We start from the raw sequence: 18,230 nt of genomic DNA, 5'->3' as shown, positions 1-18,230 counted from the left end.
AGTGACATGAAACATGCAGTGAATTTGTGGATTACAATACTGCAGATTTTACCTTATTTGTTTAATTCATGGGTGTATTCCTTTTGTTTTTACACCCCAATAATTCTTAACACCCTAATAATTCAAACCCCAGCGGTAATAAAACTCCATCCTTTGTCCTTTTAAGGGAACTGGGCAGTTTCTATGGAAGCCAAACCCCTTTGCACCAGACAGACTGTATCCCTCAGTCAGTTCCTGAGATTTTGTCTATTTTGCATATTCCCTGCCCCCTCCATGTGCTATTGGGTTCTTCAGCTCCTCCCATTAGCCGTCTGGCCAATGCTGCATGTAAGCCACTCCTCTAATCTCCTCCTTTCCCTTCGCCTCTTCCTTACTCTCCTCTTACTGTCCCCTTCTTCTCCCAGACAGACCCTGCCCTTTCCTTTCTGTCGCCCAGTCTGTGGATTCTGTTGTAGAGGATTGGGACACTTACAATGGGAAGCTTTCTCTACGGCCTGCAATGCTGACACTCCACTCCCTCCTGCTGGGAATTCATGTGAGTACAATCTGGCTATTCGCCCCTTCATTCCTTTCGGTATCGTATTTCTGCTCTCTGCTCTCGTTTGTGCCATTATCTTGAATCCTCAGTAATACAATGACTGGGATGAGAGCAGATGAATAATTGATTGCTACGTCCCATCCAGCATCTGTGCACTGCTAAATAACAGAGGGGATGTATAGTTAACCATGATGTCATCTCTGTTGTGATGTATTTTTATTGTTTCTATTCATCTGCCATGAAAAACACAAGGTAAACGCATTTTATTTTATGGACATTTAAGAGCAACTGTTGCACTAAAACAATACTCTACTGCTCTGATTCTGTATTGCTTCCTCAACCAGCCCACACACTTCTCCATTTTAGCTTTTAGGCGGCCCTGGCTGCCAGCTCTGTAGCAGGTGGGCATGCGTCTCTGCTGCAGTCTGAGGGCTGGGCTCTGTAATCAAGCATACATGCTCTTTTGTTTAGGGGATTAGAGATCTTTCATTGGTTTTCTGATCTGAATTTGTATGGGGTATACTGCCGGGAAGAGCCACATGTGAATCATCGTGATGTTTGCTATGTCACTCAGTGACTCCTTGTGTGGCATTGTACTGCAGCAACAGCAACAGCCAATGCATCATTTTCACACCTCTGGCCTGGACTAAGAGCAGATGGTTCAGTGTTTTTTTTATTGATTAGTCTTTTGTTCTGAAGCATGGCTCTCTCTCTGTTAAACTATCTTAGCAGTCACATGTTTAATGAGGGAAGCTGATGGAAATGTTTGGCTGGTTATGCTCTGCTGCCTGCCTGCTATGGTTCACAGCAAGTTTGCAGACATCCTGGATGCTGTGCCTGAGGGCAGATACTTAGCTGGGGTTACATGTGTGAGTCTGTGCTACATGATTGCATCATCTTCTACATGGGTTTGGAGTCTTGAATATTATGTTGCATGTTGTTTAGGTAGACAAGGCCAGCAGGTTGTGTGAAAGAACTGTGGTATAGACAGGATGCTGTGTTGGCTGTACCATTACACTCTAATGTTTCCATACATCTTGGTTAAGCTTGAACTGATGACAAAGTGTGGACTGATGGGAAGGGGGGTGTAGCTTACAAGTGACTAGATACAACCTTTGAATACTAATTTGATCAAAGGCAGACATATGACAGTAATGAAGATCAAGCTGGACCCTTTTTGATGACAAAATCAATTCTGTTGCAAAGGAAAGATACACTGATTGTTAAATAGATTTTATTAACCTGTGGGAGGAAATCAAATGGTACACACCAAATATTTTTGAGTTTTACATATCTGTTGAAATAATTTGTTTAGCTCCTCTTTTAAATTAATTTTATTTGGTCTCATTAAACTTATTTAATACAGCACATGTGTTTGGATCTTTTGACCTTCCTCCTACCTGTTTGTAGTCAAGTCAAAACCAAACTTCCCATGCTAGGAAATAAAAACCGAGTTGAATTATAGGACCTTATTTTTACCATGTTGCAGTGTAATAACATTAGCATTGACCTGTGAGAAAGTACAGAATAATGTCTTAGAACACCCCACAGTTAATTTAGACTTACATTACTTTACTCCTGGTTAATATACCAGAACAAGGACAATGATGGGCAATGTAAAGTAATTATACTAAGTAATTATACTGCATGTACTGTAGGTCTACACTAAAGATTGCTCTTATCCAATTATTAAACTCAGTACATTGCCTCATTTTAAGATGGATTTTCTTGAACCACTTCAGGCACAGCCATTTTCATTAAAGTCAACACTTTCATGGGTTGGTGGCATTTTACTTTAGGTTATGTACATAAATGGACTGCATTTATATAGTGCCTTTATAGTCTTTAGACCACTCAACGTGCTTCTTACACTACAAGCCACATTCACCCATTCACACACACATTCATACAATGATGGCACAGCTATCTGGAGCAATTTGGGGTTTAGTACTTGGGCACTTCATCATGTGGACTGGAGAAGCTGGTGATCAAACAGCCGATCTTCTGATTGAACCCACTCTACTTCCTGAGCCACAGCTGCCCCATCAAGGCATCACATAAGGCACCATAAGTGACTCATAACCCCATGAAGATGATTTTATTATTCAGCAAAGTAAATATATAAAGATCAACTAAACCCAAATGACACAGGGAAGAAAAAAAAAGAAGAAAAATCAACCACAGACTAAAGATGACTGATCACAACATATTTTTTTCTCTATTAAAGTAGACTTGGTTTATAAAGACATAAGTAGAAAACTGTTTGGCATTAATATTAATACTGTACATTTAGTAGTAGTAGTACATTTAAGTTTAATAATTCAACATTTTTGTTGCCCATCAAACCATCATGACAAAATCACATCCAGTTCATTATAGATACTGCTGTAATGAGATTACATTTTTGTTCACAAGTTGCAACAACAATAATTCTTGATAGTGACCACTGGTAACCAAATTATCAAGAAAAACATTACTAGTACATTTACAGAGGACAACGTGTACAAGGCAGTTTGTGACTGAGTCATCCTATGAGACACCAGTTACTCTGTGGCTCTTGTTGCTGGTGTAAAAGGGTCGCAGGCAGGGGCCTGTGCTCGTGCACTGATTGACCTTTTATAAAATCTGCAGTACATGTTATGCCTGCGGACACACTGCCTGCATGGCGCATTGTCTTCTGCCAGCCTTTGTGATAGGGAGCTGACAGGAAGAGACACAGATAACTCCTGACTGCCTTTTTGTGTCAGTGTTGATTAAAACTCTGCTGACTGCTGTACTTGACATGATGTGGTCACTTTCTCTTATCTTCTCTCATTAGTTGTCAGATCTTATCAATCTAATGTCTGCACACAAAGGAGGATGAAAAACAGCTACAGCACAAATCTCCGAAGCACAGTAACAATTACATTGTACAGTGAGACTCAATTTCTGTAAGTGTGTCAATCTTTTTATTGTACAGATTTTACTCAGAAAGTCAGGCAGGTTTGTAATAAAAATACTCACATTGAGCCTAGTTATGGATGAAATTAGTTCTATAAAAATACAGCATACAATAAAAAGAGAAAATAAAGATCTTATGTTGAGTTTAATGTTCTAAAAAGTTTTCTATATGACCTAGTATGTCCGCAGATTCTTTTTCATTCATTATGTGAATCCCCATGTCCACGGTCTGACAAAGACTGATGCATTGAGACAGATTCCTTCATTTGATGCAGTGAAATGTAAGGGGAGCTTGTTAGTTTGAGGAGCAGAGGTTTCTGTGTTGTGTGAATAATGATTGATGAGTCAGCATAGAGCGAGGCACCCCTCAATGGCCCCACAACAGCCCTTTTGCATTCTCCAAAACACTAAAATGTACTTTTAGAGATTTGATTATCTGGATGTCTCATTCTCTGGTTTGCATCAGCCTTGATGCTCTAAACAGTGCAATGCCTCTTTGGATTGTTATTGCAGTGGAGTAACAATCCAAAGAGAGACTGCAATGAGACAATGCAATCAGTCAGTCATGGGGCCATGTCTGAGTTAGATTCCATTAGATGTTGCTGCAAATTTGTCTTAATAATCACAAGTTTCCAATTTGTTTATTGATTTATTATCAGAATTGATTTATTAAACAGAAAATAGAGGAAATTCAAAAAAAAATCTTTACAGCAGTATTCACAGTAATGCATAAAGTAGTTTGAATGTTTTCTCTTCTCCTTCTTCTATTTATCTCTATAACAGTGTTTAATAATAATAACATGCTACACTCTTCCCTTAAACATAGGAACCATTACTGAATGGCAACACACGTGTAAGCACACAACAGATGTGGAAGGAAACATAAACTAGAGCTAATTTAGGCACAATCTCAACAGCACATCATCAAGGGCCAATACTTCCTACTTCAGGTCACTGATACTTTCGCCCATGTTTACCAGTCCAGCACACAGCTGATGGCTGAAATAAACTGTTGGAAAGTTATTTAGTCTGAAGTCTTTTAGTTTTACTTCGTCCCTGTTGTGGTGACATACTGCAGATATCATTGGGAAGTAACTGACTAACAAAGGAATTCCAAATATTGGCGCATCTAATTCAATACAGGTATAACACATAGTAAAGGCAGATTTAATATAATGCAATTAGAAGAATATGGTGCTTCCCTCTTACTCTAACAGGGGAAGAGGAAGGGAAGGGAACATACTTTTTATGGCTCTTGAAGTGCAAACATCCTGGAACCCTGAATAGTCATAGCTGGGGAATGATATTAACACATTATGTTGTGTTCAGTTTCCCACTTACAATTTTTAATTTATCAGCTTACAGTGGATCACTGTTAGTTGTGTTACACATTCATGTTGTTCAAATTGATGATTCTTAGCAAGAATCACTAAAAATGGTTTTCTTTTCAACACATTCAATGAGGACATATGAATAGTGGAACAGTTGATTGCTTTGGACATAATTATGTTTGATGTGATGCACACATTTTCCATACTCCAAGGTATTGGCATATTAAAAATGTCCTTATTAACACCACAATAGCAATTCTAGTAATACCATATTCAGCCCCACTGGCCATGCTAATCATTTTGTTTTTATTTGCCAAGTTTTTAAGATATTCAACACTGACACTTCTGCCACCTACCCAATACAACACGGGTTAATTGAATTTAATATGTTTTCCTCAAAGCATTGAAAAATACAAATACACTTAAATAAACAAAACTTAATAGAAAGATTTATTTAGAAACATTATCTCAGTTAGTGAATACAATCAATATATTTTTTATCAGAAACTACCAAATGTAAAAAGTAAAAAAAAAAAAAAAAGCCTAAGCCCTAAAGACTTTATTTAAAAGGTTATATTGTGCAGGGTCCCACAAAAATTTTATATAATAGCTCTCATACATAATAAAAATAACAGTGGGTGAAAGAATAAATAATTTATTCAGTCTGACAATTTCGGGGGGTTATTCTAAGTTGAGTGTTTCATCACCCACCAAAGATAACATCATTAATTCCATCCATTAGTCACAAGGCAAATTCATTTCATATATGAAATAATGAAATGTATTGGACTAGCTGGTGAGTCATTATTTTCTGTTATATGCAGGAAAGAGAGGCCTTAAAGTGCTGATTTGCAGAAAGTATGGCAGCTCTCTACTAGAAGTACACAACTCACAGGTACAAAAACAAGTAGCACTTTTTTGGAGAGGTGAAAAGGGCATGGCCTTGTATAGCAGAGTTATGTTTTCTCTAAATGTGACCTCACTGAAATAACTGTTCACATTAGGCCTGTCTAATCCTTGGCTTCAGGAGAAATGTTGAGAAATGTTTAGCACATAAAAAACTCACCTCAAGCGTGTAATAATACCTGTTTGTGATCTGTATGCACAAACAAGAACGGCCACTGCTACATTAGTGTTAATAGCATATGTGTAGTGTGACCGGTCAAGATTACGTGCACGAGAGGCATTTGCTTTAAGTCAGATTCGAGGTAACTGAGCATGATGGTGTCATCAGAGTGTGGGAGGCGCAGTAATCCAGATGGCAGACAGGGCTTGCCCCTGCGGGAGGACAGTAAGCCACTTAACTGTAATGTAGGGTGAGAGTGGCAAGAGATGCTTTAAAATGAAACTGAATTTACAAACAGCATTGAAGTTCTGTGGTTTTTTGCAGGCGTCATGTTCCAGTGTGACAGACACAGTACAAAGAGAAAAAAACACAGTTGCAATACTGAGTGGGATAATTGACCTCATCTGTATGAAGTGCTGATCATGCAGTTCCTGTGATGAAGCCTTGGAGAGGATATCCAGTCACATGCTCCCTCAAACATTACAGTATCCTGCAGATTTAGGTCTCTAGTCTGTACTCTTCTGTCAGCGTCAGTGTCTAATATTTCTGTCAGGGCTATTTTTAATATTTCAACTCATGGATTACCTCTGTTATTTTTAGATTTGTCAGTCTAAGAATGGTTTTAATATATCTTGGTATGAGTGACACCTTTATAGCTTTTCAACAAAGTTTTGCAATGTTGCGTTTTTTTGAACCATCTGCAATGATTTCCTTGATGTTGTCTTTGTACATGCGCAACTGAACTGCTGTCAAGGAGAGACTGTTTTTAAAGAAAGATCCTCTTTCTGTGGTGAGGTGAGTGGGAGGAACTGAGACAAGAAGGGCTACTAAGGGAACGGGCAGGCAGGGAGGAAAGGAAGGGAGGAGAAGGCGGGGGGGAACTGTTGCAGCCCTAAAGACAGCAGCCAGCCGGCCGAGAGGGGAGGAGCCTGATGGCTTTGGCTCCTCAAGCTTCCTCCTGATGTCACTGTTCAGCTGCTGTAATTCAGAGTCCATGTGAAGGGAAGACAGCCTGAGGAAGGGAGGGCTTTTGAGGGGAAACAAGGGGAGGGGGGTGCAGAGAGGGTCGGGCTGCCTGGGCAGACAGCGAAAGGGCTCAGCAGAGCTCCTTAGTCAGTAGGCCTTATAATCACTTGGCAAGGACCAACAATGGGGCTCTCGTGCCTGAGAAAATCCCCATCTGCAAGACGTCTATGGCTGAGATCAGGGCTGCTGATGCTATGAGTGCATTTATGTGGTATAGAGAGAGAGAGATAGAGAAAGAGAAGGGAGAAAGGAGAGGACAATAGATGTGGGGTGGTGAGTTGTGAGCAGAGATGGAATGCCATTGTTAGAGCTCGCTGCTCTGTGTTGCAGAGGGACAGCTGCTTCTAAGGCCGGTTTGCTCATGTGAGACAGGCAACCCAGCTCACTGCGAATTCCCCCCCCCCCCCCCCTATCTCCCTACAGACAGACAGACAGACAGACAGACAGACAGACAGACAGACAGACAGACAGACAGACAGACAGACAGGTGGCGGTGCCTGAACTCGGCCAGCTGGGAGTCAAGGGAAGGAACTAAGAGGAATTTGGGGAGTGGCATTTCTAAGCTTCCTCTTTCCTCTCCTTAGTCTTAAAGAAAAATAGCCTAGATATATTTTCAAGGCGCTACTCAGAGCTGAAAGACAGAGCGGTTAGCTTTAGTTCTTGGCGCTGGGTGATGTGCTGTCCTGATAGTTAGCCCCATGATAGGTCAGACTGAGAGAGCACTTGTGTTGATGCAGCCTAGATGTAGAGATGATAAACCCTGTTGTTGGAACAGTGGATGACAGATGAGGCAAGGCTGAAGAATTATACAGATATGGGGCTGTGACGCATGGAAAGGGGATGGGTGAGTTGAAATGGCTTTCTAAGGAAAAGATCTGTGTGTGTTTTCTCTGGATTTATGAAACATTAAAACTAAAAGTGATGTTTTTTCAGTTGGGTGAATCACTTTTTTAAGTGCACATTAATCTTGTGGATTTCAATTGCCCTTATGCAGTCTTAAATGGAAAACAACATAGTTTTCTTTACATGTAATCATCCTTATCTGTGTCATCAAGCTTTACTTTTCTTTACATGTAATCATCCTTATCTGTGTCATCAAGCTTTACTTTGATGAAATAATTTCTTAGGTACATGAAACCCTGAAATATATCACATCATAAGTTACTTATAGTTAAAATATATATTTCAAGTTGTTATATTTACTTCTGTCAGGATTGCTGTGATGTTATATTCATGCATGTCTTTCCTTTGTGGTCTGTTGGAAGCTATGAATATAAATTAAGCAGAGCTCACCTTTTCATTTAAATATATTTTCTGATTATTTTTATATATAGATTATTATTATTATATTATCTGTTCAGGAAGTCTATTTCAGATATTATTTTCCTGACAAGTGTGTACTACAGTACAGGAGAGCTTCCAGTGGCATTAGTGCTATGTATTAAATCAACTTAAACTTCTCATGTGTTTTTAGTGTGTTTATGAAGTAAACTAGCATCCACAACAATACATGAAGAAAGCCTTGCCCATATCATAACAACATTACATCCACAGTAACTGGAGAGCAGTTAGAGACAATAATGTTCCAGTTTTCTGGGTTTGGGATTTATTATTAGATTCATTTTTCATTTTGTTTGAAACAATTATTTGACTTTGCTTTCATTTTTAATTCAACGTACCAGTGCCCTTCATGCCACCAATGGCAGTCAGACATCACTCCTTGAATTTTCATATGAGTAATTTATTTAATGATACCTGTTTGAAATGGATGGAGACATACAGTTCAGTTTTAAGGTTATTAGACGATGGTGCAGAGCAGACATGGTTGGTGAAAGCAAAGAACAGTATCTGAAACAAAGTAAAAACTATAATGGCTACTGATGTGTACTCTGCAATATCCCGGGTTCCTGACAAAAGGTATCTTAAAAGACAGAAGATATCTAGGGGCAAAAACTAAAAGAACAAAAGGCTTAATAGTTACTACTATTAGTTAGTAGTCAGACTTTCTACAGCTGAATTAAACAATATTTATCTGACTGGATATATCTTTTTCTTGTCATAAACAATATTTATCTTGTAATTTTATAAACAAGCTTGACACATAAGCACATCAATGGCTGAAATGTTCCTGATGTTATATGACATATAGATTGATGCTGTTTTTTCGAGCAGTGTTCTGTGACCACATCAAAGCAGTATGTTTGTGTTTTAGGAGTTCATGTAATCCTTTACATGAGCTTATGTACAATAATGACAGATGTACATAATGTCATTGGCACACACTGAGATAATCTGCGCTTGACCCAGTGATACAATTTCATGTTACTGCAATTCTGGCATCTGAGCAGACAGCCAGACGGCATCCACTCTTTTGGGATTCAACTACTATTAAATATTAAAGCAGAGGACATTCTGTATCATAAAACATTTCTGGGTATTACACAAGATGCATTTAAGCATTTTTTTGTCTACAGACTATTTCTATACATTCTAACACCCCTTTAAACACTGGCATGTTGGCTCCTACACTGCAATGTTGCCTCGGCTGAAAGTTCGGCCCTGCGGTGTTAATCACGTGTATTCATTTTTTTCCCACAACATTGGCTTGATTAGGATTTTAACTTATAAAATCAAAAACCTCTGGCTATGTGGGTGTTTGTGAAAAAAGAATAGTCTCATCCTACTGAAATAGTTTTAATAAAGGAGGGAGAAACATAGAATGCCAGCAGATACAGGACTTCACAGTGGATGAGGGTTTATAATGCCAACATCATTATGACTCATTTCTTCCTCGTGCTCATGCTGAGAGTAAACGAAAACGCCCTCTTTACCCTGTTTGAATGCTTCCTCAAGCCTTTTTTGACCTTCCTCCCTTTTCTCCCACACTGTGCGTGCAGGTTAAGCGCCCCCTGTGCCCCCTGTGCCCCCTGTGAATGTCTGTCACTATGGCTAAGCGTGAGACCGGCAGCACCAGCCCTGTGGTCAGGCAGATAGACAAGCAGTTCCTGGTCTGCAGCATCTGTCTTGACCATTATCATAATCCCAAGGTGCTGCCCTGCCTGCACACCTTCTGTGAGAAGTAAGTTCTGTATCAATTAACCTTTATTTGTACAGTACCTTTCATTTAGGTGCACTTCCAAGTGCTTCACAGGCGACTGAAGAACTAATAAGATTAATATAAAAGGTAAACAGTATAACAATGGAAGACAAATGAAAAAGCATAAAACATTTTTATACAAACTTCAAAGATTAGACAGCTTTTAACAATTTAATGCTATTTCAGACCAAGATTTACTTGAATTTAAAATGATTATACTTTTAATACAATGTTTTTTTAGACACAGGTGAGATCCCAAAGTACATGTTTTAGTGCATTATATTTGTCACGTATTCCTTCTGTCTCTACTAAGTTCTTTAACTGGGTTGCAATAAAGGGATGTTATACATAACATATATATATTTTTGTATTATATTATATATTTTTAATATTGAACTATATCATGTGTAGTAGCCCAATATTTCTGTGTGATACAAGACACTAATAGTAAAAGTCACCAAACACCAAAAGCTTGGCCACAATAAAGCAGACTGCATTCTTAATGTCACAGGACAAACACTGCTTTCCACAGCTTGGTCGCTCATGAGACAGATAGTACAGTAATTTAAATATTTTGGTGCTGTCTGTTGTACCCAGTACAAAATGTTAGTGCCAGAATCTTTTTTTTGCTCTAAGCAATTATGAAATAAATATATACATTTTACAGCATAGTGACCATAGAAGATGTGTGAAATGGCATCCATCAACCCCCTATCTAACCTATCTCTGATGAATTTTGTTTCTTTGTAGATGCCTACAGAATTATATCCCTCCTCAGTCTCTGACACTGTCATGCCCAGTATGCAGACAGACTTCTATCTTGCCAGAGAAGGGTGTGGCTGCCCTGCAGAACAACTTCTTCATCACAAACCTAATGGAAGTTTTACAGCGGGACCCAGAGTGCAGCCGACCTGAGGCCGGCAATGTTCTTGAGTCAGCCAGTGCTGCCACAGCTTGCCAGCCCCTCTCATGCCCCAACCATGAGGGAAAGGTACGTTAAAACAGCAGGGCTGAGGGTTTTTTATAGTGGGACAGATTTATGAGAAATCACCCACAAGCTGTGTACTGCTACAAAACTTAATTTTCAAATTTCATATTATTTTCGTATATGTTTTTGAATTTATAAGCAAATTTAACCACAGAAATAAGATGTTCAGTTGTCGCTCCACTGCACCATCTGCAGGTGATGGAGTTCTACTGCGAGTCATGTGAAACAGCCATGTGTCTGGAGTGTACAGAGGGAGAACATAGGGAGCATGTGACAGTTCCTCTGAGGGATGTGCTGGAACAGCATAAGACAGCCCTGAAAAATCAGCTGGATGCTGTGCGCAACAGGTAGGCTTTAATCCATAATGAATGATATAATTGCATTTAGAAGATCTTGGAAGTATTACAAGTAAAGGATGTTAGTTTGAAAGTTTAATTCTTCATCTTTCCTTCCTGTGGCAGACTACCTCAGCTGACAGCTGCCATTGAGCTTGTAAATGAGATCTCCAAGCAGCTTACAGAGAGGAAAAATGGGGCAGTAACTGAGATCAGTAACACTTTTGATGAGCTGGAGAAGGCCTTACATCAACGCAAGAATGCTCTTATTACTGAGGTGGAAAACATCTGCAGCACCAAGCAGAAGGTCAGAGTTCCCAGTGATATATTTCTTTTAATAGCAGGGATTAGGAATGCACCGTAATGTTCCACATTTTAGTACAAACTCCACTGACTAAAGGCCTTCTCATCTGTGGGTGTTTTCTAGGTGCTGCAAGCCCAGCTGACCTCTCTGCTTCAAGGTAAAGAGAACATTCAAAGCAGCTGCAACTTCACAGAGCAGGCCTTGAACCATGGCAGCGCCACTGAGGTCCTGTTGGTCCAGAAACAGATGGGTGAGCGGGTCAGTGCCCTGGCCCGTCACCACTTTCCTGAGTATCCCCATGAGAATGGACATCTGGAATGCCAGGTAGAAACGGATGGCCTACGACGCTCTATCCAAAACCTGGGAGTCCTGATCACAACAGGAGCTGTGGGCCACACGAGCGTAGCCACTGGTGAAGGCCTGAGACATACACTGGTTGGCCAGCACACCACTGTCACAGTCACTACTAAAGATAAGGAAGGAGAACTGGTGAAGACTGGTAATGCTGCTCTGAGGGCAGAGATTATCTCTGCAGATGGAGCGTGCACTGAGGCTGAGGTGGCGGACAACAAGAACGGCACCTATGAGGTTGGATATACCATTCGCTCAGAGGGAGAATTCAGCTTCTCTTTGCTGCTATATGAACAGCCTGTGAGGGGGAGTCCGTTCCGCTTGCGTGCTGTCAAACCCTCAGATGTCCTGCAGTCACCAGACGATGTGAAGAGAAGAGTGAAGTCCCCGAGTGGAGGAGGAGGTCATGTTCGACAGAAGGCTGTACGGAGGCCCTCCAGTATGTACAGCACTACCAAGAAAAAGGAGAACCCAATAGAGGATGAGCTGATCTACAGAGTGGGTGGGTGAATAACTGTCTAGTCCTGCTGTAACTCATGGTCACTGCCGCTTGTGGTGTAAGATGTTTCACTAGAGAACACATGCACTCATGTCTCTGAATAGTCTGAGTACTTAATAACGCAGAGTATTCAATTTTAGACCTACTTTATGGCACAAAATGTTTTTCTCTCTTTCCTCTGTTCAAACTGTCAAAACACAAAAAGTAAAAAGCAGAAATGTTCAATATTTCAAGCAGAGTAGAAGAACTGATCTGTAAGTTATTTTTATACATGTATAGCTCTTAACTAGCCTGATGTATTGTTGATATGACAGGAACAAGAGGGCGAGATAAAGGAGAATTCACAAACCTACAAGGCATTTCAACCTCCAGTAATGGCCGCATTGTGGTGGCAGACAGTAACAACCAGTGTATACAGGTCAGTCTATCACTCTCTTGAGCTGCAATAACAATGTTAAAAAAAAATATATGTGTATATGTTTAGGTTTTGGACTAATATGTTTTTTTTTCTTCTTTTTAGGTGTTTACAAATGATGGCCAGTTCAAGATGAGGTTTGGGGTTAGAGGTCGTTCACCAGGGCAGCTGCAGCGCCCCACAGGGGTCACAGTGGACATGAACGGTGACATCATTGTGGCAGACTATGACAATAGATGGATTAGCATCTTCTCCTCGGATGGAAAGTTCAAGGTAAATGGTCTGAGCTGGAAAAAATATATAGTTTTCCTGCACAAATTTAAAATGTGCCACTCACTGATCAAACTCTCCTTCTGGCTGTCACAGAGCAAAATCGGTGCTGGACGACTGATGGGACCCAAAGGTGTTGCTGTGGATAAGAATGGACACATCATCACTGTTGATAACAAGGCCTGTTGTGTCTTCATCTTCCAATCTAATGGGAAGCTGGTGACAAAGTTTGGGGCCAGAGGAACGTCAGACAGACACTTTGCAGGTAGCCTACAATGTGATTCTCATCCCAAGTACGTGATTATTTTTTATTTATAATGTCTCTCACAGGAACAGACTGAGATGCACAACGAACAATGCTTCATATGTCAGGGCATGTGGTTGGGCCAGATTTACAGACTTTATTTATGTTTCATACTTTGCAGGAATGTTCACTTGTACAAATCTCATTTATTTAGTGACCAGCCTGTTTCTATACACCTTTTATTTTAAAGTCTAACCAAACGGTGCATGCAGATTGTTAGAAGATTGTTATATTGTAGACATCAATGTACAAATAATGTTTCTTTAATTTTGCATCTAAGGACTAATGCTGTGAACACAGACCTGCTTTTCACGTAATAAAAGACAGAAATAAAATTCAAAATGTGCACCAATACATGCAAAAGAAGTGATATTTGTATCCAGTAATAATTAATACCATTTGCCTGCATTACTGGATTCCCTCATTGATATGGTTTCGTTTGTTGCACAGACAGCTTATCGCATACAGTATTTCAGTTGAAACTCACCTGTTCTTTCAATTTCATTTCTCACATGGACCATTTCTTTTCTTTTAGAAAAAAGTGGTGCAAACATTGCACTGGAACAAAAGCTTAGTAAATCTGGCCCTGTTTTCAGTAAGTAATGGATTCACTGTGAGTGTGAACTAAAACAAATAAATGTCTGTTCTTTTTACATGTTGGAACATAAGCTCTGTCACGTCTCTGTCAAGTACTCTCTCACTTCAACTCTCTGAGTCTCTTTGTGACCACTTGTGTGTCTTGTGTGTCTTGTTTTCAAAGTCCAAAAATAGTATGGAACTTCCTCTTGTATGTTGTAAAGCAGTGGATGACTCATCTTTCCTCTCTTTCCCTCTCTGTCCCTTCTGCTACATCCAGGTCCTCACTTTGTGGCTGTAAATAACAAAAATGAAATTGTGGTAACAGACTTCCATAATCATTCAGTCAAGGTATGGCTTGGTGCTACTATGTGTAGTGTGTATATAGTAGGTATACCAGTATGTATAGTAGAATAGCAAATAGCTTTCTATAATTTTAACAATCTGATTTGACAACATTCATTGTAAGTATTGTGAATAAATGCATATCTATAACATCTAAATTTCAATTAATATAGATGATGAAGCTACAGCAGATGCCTTCACATACTTGTTTGCTTAGTTCATTTACAGTAGGTTGGCACTGAGACTGGTCATTAGTGGATTATGTTTTGAACAAGTCCACACATCAAAATTAAGTGATTTGGGTATGAACCCACTGTGCCTATCTGACTATGTTGTTTAACAACGTTTTGATAGTATTTTTGTTTCCCATTTTTCCCATTTACTTGTATGTATTGTCAAATCAGAATTTCATTCTCCTAACTGTTCTCCTGTTTATGCAGGTGTACAATGCAGATGGGGAGTTCCTGTTTAAATTTGGCTCCCATGGGGAGGGGAATGGACAGTTCAATGCTCCAACAGGCGTGGCTGTGGATGCCAATGGAAATATCATTGTTGCTGATTGGGGTAACAGTCGGATCCAGGTTAGCCCGAGAAAACTACATCCCATTAAAAGCAGAAAACACAGTTGTTTGTATATTGTTCACTTATACAACTTGTCTCACTGTGCTGTTTTACCAACCAGGTGTTCGACAGCTCAGGGTCCTTCCTGTCCTACATCAATACATCAGCGGACCCCCTTTATGGCCCCCAGGGCCTGGCCCTCACTTCTGATGGTCATGTGGCAGTGGCAGACTCTGGGAACCACTGTTTCAAGGTCTACCGCTACCTGCAGTAAAGCTGCAACGCCATCTTTACCACTGCAAGCACTGACAACGACACAACCAATGTATTCCACAGGGTGCAATGACATTTCCAATACAGCCTTTTGATGTGCACATCAGCTGATTTCCCAGATATAATTAAAGTGTCTGAACCTGAGTTTACCCTTCCTATGATGTGTATTGAAGGATGTTTTTAAAGTTGAGTGATGTAGCGTCCTTGGGACAAGTAATGGACTTAAAACTACGGACAGAACGTGCAAAAGCATTTTTGTGAGTTACACAATAGTACACTATTGATGGTATTATTAAACTACATCTGTGAGACTGGACAGGGTAGTAGGTAGATTGAAGTATTTAATGAGCCATAACTTGTCCGACTGCATGAAGTTTTATTTTATCTTGATGCCTAGGCAACAACACAGTGTACCCATTGGTTGCTTTTCTCATTAACTAGTTAATGCTTACAGTGAAATGAACAGCGCTACACTTCTCCAGCAATTAAATGTAAAATTTCTTATTAACTACATAAAAATGTCACCACCATCTGTGCATTGATTTGCTGTATGTACTGTATATACATAAATGTATATTGTGTATATTAGATCACTCCGTACGTATGTGCTATGATTTTGAAACACTCAGCCTTTCGGCTATTCAGAGAGCAGCAGTCAAAGATTCCAGGATTTCAAACGTGTATGGCAGCTGTTAAAAAGTGTGCTTTTGAAACTTACCCAGCACACGCTTAAAAGAAGAAAAGTGTCATATTTATTGCTAATGTAAGCAGCACATACTCATTTTTGTTTATATATGTGGTTTTAAAGGGAAAAAAACTATTGAAAAAAAAGCTAATTTATTTTATTTTATACACTAGCTCAGCATTTACAAATTATTTTTCTAAATTGATGTGCTTTTTTTCTTTCACACTTCATCTGTTTTCTTAAAGGGATGTTTCACCTTAAAACAGAATTCAGTATCCACCCCAACATCATGAGGATAATGACCAGTGATTGTGCACATGAGCAGCTCTTTTCCAAAGCTACAAACCCATCTCTGATTTTAGTGAAATACCCTCAACAGTTATGTTTTTGAAGCCTTTCTGTTCAGAATTAGTGTTAGGCTAAGATATGGAGTCAATGCATGTTTGGCCTTTTACAATTAAAGAGCTTTGCTTCATTGAAGTGCTGACAGGTATAAAACAGAAAGTACACACATATCTCAGGAAATACATCCAAATTAGATCACCATATCAATAGGACTACTTCAAATATTGCTTCTTTTTTTCTTCTTTCTTTGACAGAGACTTTTGGAGCATTGTGAGAACATTGTGAATTTGTGCAAATGCAGTTTTGATCCAAGATCATAGGAATTAATGTGGTGGAATATGAATTCTGTTTTAATGTGTTTCTTTTTGGGCTTTCACATAGGAAACAGTCGCTAAGGTATTAAATGATAATTTATTACATTTTCCAGCAAGCACATGCTTTAGAATACACTTGCCTACGATACTGTTGTAAGCTTTCTGAGTTTCTGCCTGCACTGCATCAAGCCATGACTACCACAGAAAAATACTCCTGTACCAGTAGAGCCGTTGCTGCTCTTGCTCCCTCTGGTGTTCATTCGGTGTAAGGTCATAAGAAAAACTGGTGCCACAGCAGAAGAGAGACCAGGTGTAGGGAGAAGGCAGCTTCCTGGTCTGACATCAGCATTGTACTAAACAACAAAACATCAATATTAGCCTTCCCTAGTTTGGAGATTGTCTGGGATAAAAGATATGACCTGATTTCACCAGTTCAATCAACCAGGAAGCTGCTGTTTTTCATGCACTTGATCTGCTGTTTGACTTGTTGCCAAACAAGGTGCCCAGACAGGGCTCACCTTTTAGAGATGTGTCCGAAGCAATTTTACCCTACGCTGTTTGTCTCACAAAAATTCAAACATTTGGTTTTCTCTATGAATATGCACTGGTAATAAAAGCACATGGTTTACTGAGTTGTTTCACAGTATGTGATTACTCATTATGCTTGATTTACACTGAAGGGAACTGGATCTGTTTTCCTTGCAGATTTATCGCATCAAGCTTAATCACTGAATGGTGGTAATGAAGAGATGATGAGTTGAGTAATTTAATGTGGAGTACTGCAAGTGTACACATCTTGATGGTTCTCTCTTGGACTGATGCTCATTTGGAGCAACAGGTATATTTATGATTTTTTAATGGTAGTATTTGCATTTTGTATTACAATTATTATTATTTTGAGGATCATTAGTCAAACTATTTTTGTAAAACAAAAAAACCCATAAAATTTCGTAATATTTTCTTGAAAAATTATTTATTTGCAGACCACGCTGTGCTTCTGGTCTATGTTACAAATAATTACAGCACATACAGTATGCATTTTTGAACAATAACCATTCCCAAAACATCCAAATGGTATATTTATAGGTAATACATATGTATATACATACATACATGTGCATAAAAAAGCTCAGAATGCACTCAAAGCATTAGAGTGGAGTAAAATAACCACAGTACAGTGATGCAGTGCCAAACCAAGATTAGCAAGCAAATTGTGCACACAAAAAAAACAATCATACTTGGGGTAAACATTTTATGAAGGTATTGTATCACAGGTTGCATAGATTTTTTTCCCCTCAATACAGAATTGCAAATAAACCTAACATCGATGACAGTAAGTAGTGACTATTAAGTTAGTGTTACTGATATACAGTAGTATGAGGTAATCAGATGTTATAGCAGTCCGCTGCCTTGATTTGAGAAAACAAAAACCACAAAAAAAAACTCATATGAAAAGCTTGGATGGTGTTTCATCTTATGCACATTGTTTTAATGAAAACATGATACATAAACAGTGTAGGTGTAACATATATTAAAGTAAACAAATGTTACATATAGGCTCAAATCAAAATTTAGAAAGGGAGATTAAATGACGTGATTTGTGTCGACACTAAATAACAAGTATTGACAAATAAATAAATGCACTTAAAGCTAATGAATCAAGTAGA

The 18,230-nt window shown here is 39.1% G+C and overlaps 1 protein-coding gene across 2 annotated transcripts; it reads left to right on the top strand.

Moving 5' to 3' along the window:
- Nucleotides 1–399: 399 nt before the first annotated feature.
- Nucleotides 400–17,175, top strand: LOC133980887 (tripartite motif-containing protein 3-like). 2 transcript variants are annotated; one of them, XM_062419743.1, is made up of 13 exons: nt 400–535; nt 9,799–9,980; nt 10,749–10,989; nt 11,182–11,333; nt 11,448–11,628; nt 11,749–12,478; nt 12,790–12,893; nt 12,996–13,163; nt 13,257–13,425; nt 14,000–14,059; nt 14,321–14,391; nt 14,826–14,966; nt 15,068–17,175. In XM_062419743.1, the coding sequence occupies exons 2-13, from the start codon at nt 9,835–9,837 to the stop codon at nt 15,218–15,220; spliced, it is 2,316 nt and encodes a 771-aa protein (XP_062275727.1). In that variant the 5' UTR covers nt 400–535; nt 9,799–9,834; the 3' UTR covers nt 15,221–17,175. The 2 variants fall into 2 exon arrangements, with proteins under 2 accessions (XP_062275727.1, XP_062275728.1); XM_062419744.1 differs by lacking the exon at nt 400–535 and adding an exon at nt 7,660–7,745.
- Nucleotides 17,176–18,230: the final 1,055 nt, after the last annotated feature.

Source organism: Scomber scombrus, chromosome 5, assembly GCF_963691925.1.
Source record: "Scomber scombrus chromosome 5, fScoSco1.1, whole genome shotgun sequence".
NCBI classification, from domain to species: domain Eukaryota; kingdom Metazoa; phylum Chordata; class Actinopteri; order Scombriformes; family Scombridae; genus Scomber; species Scomber scombrus.
The sequence above is the reverse complement of the archived record's forward strand: the minus strand, read 5'-3'. Positions and strand labels throughout refer to the sequence as shown.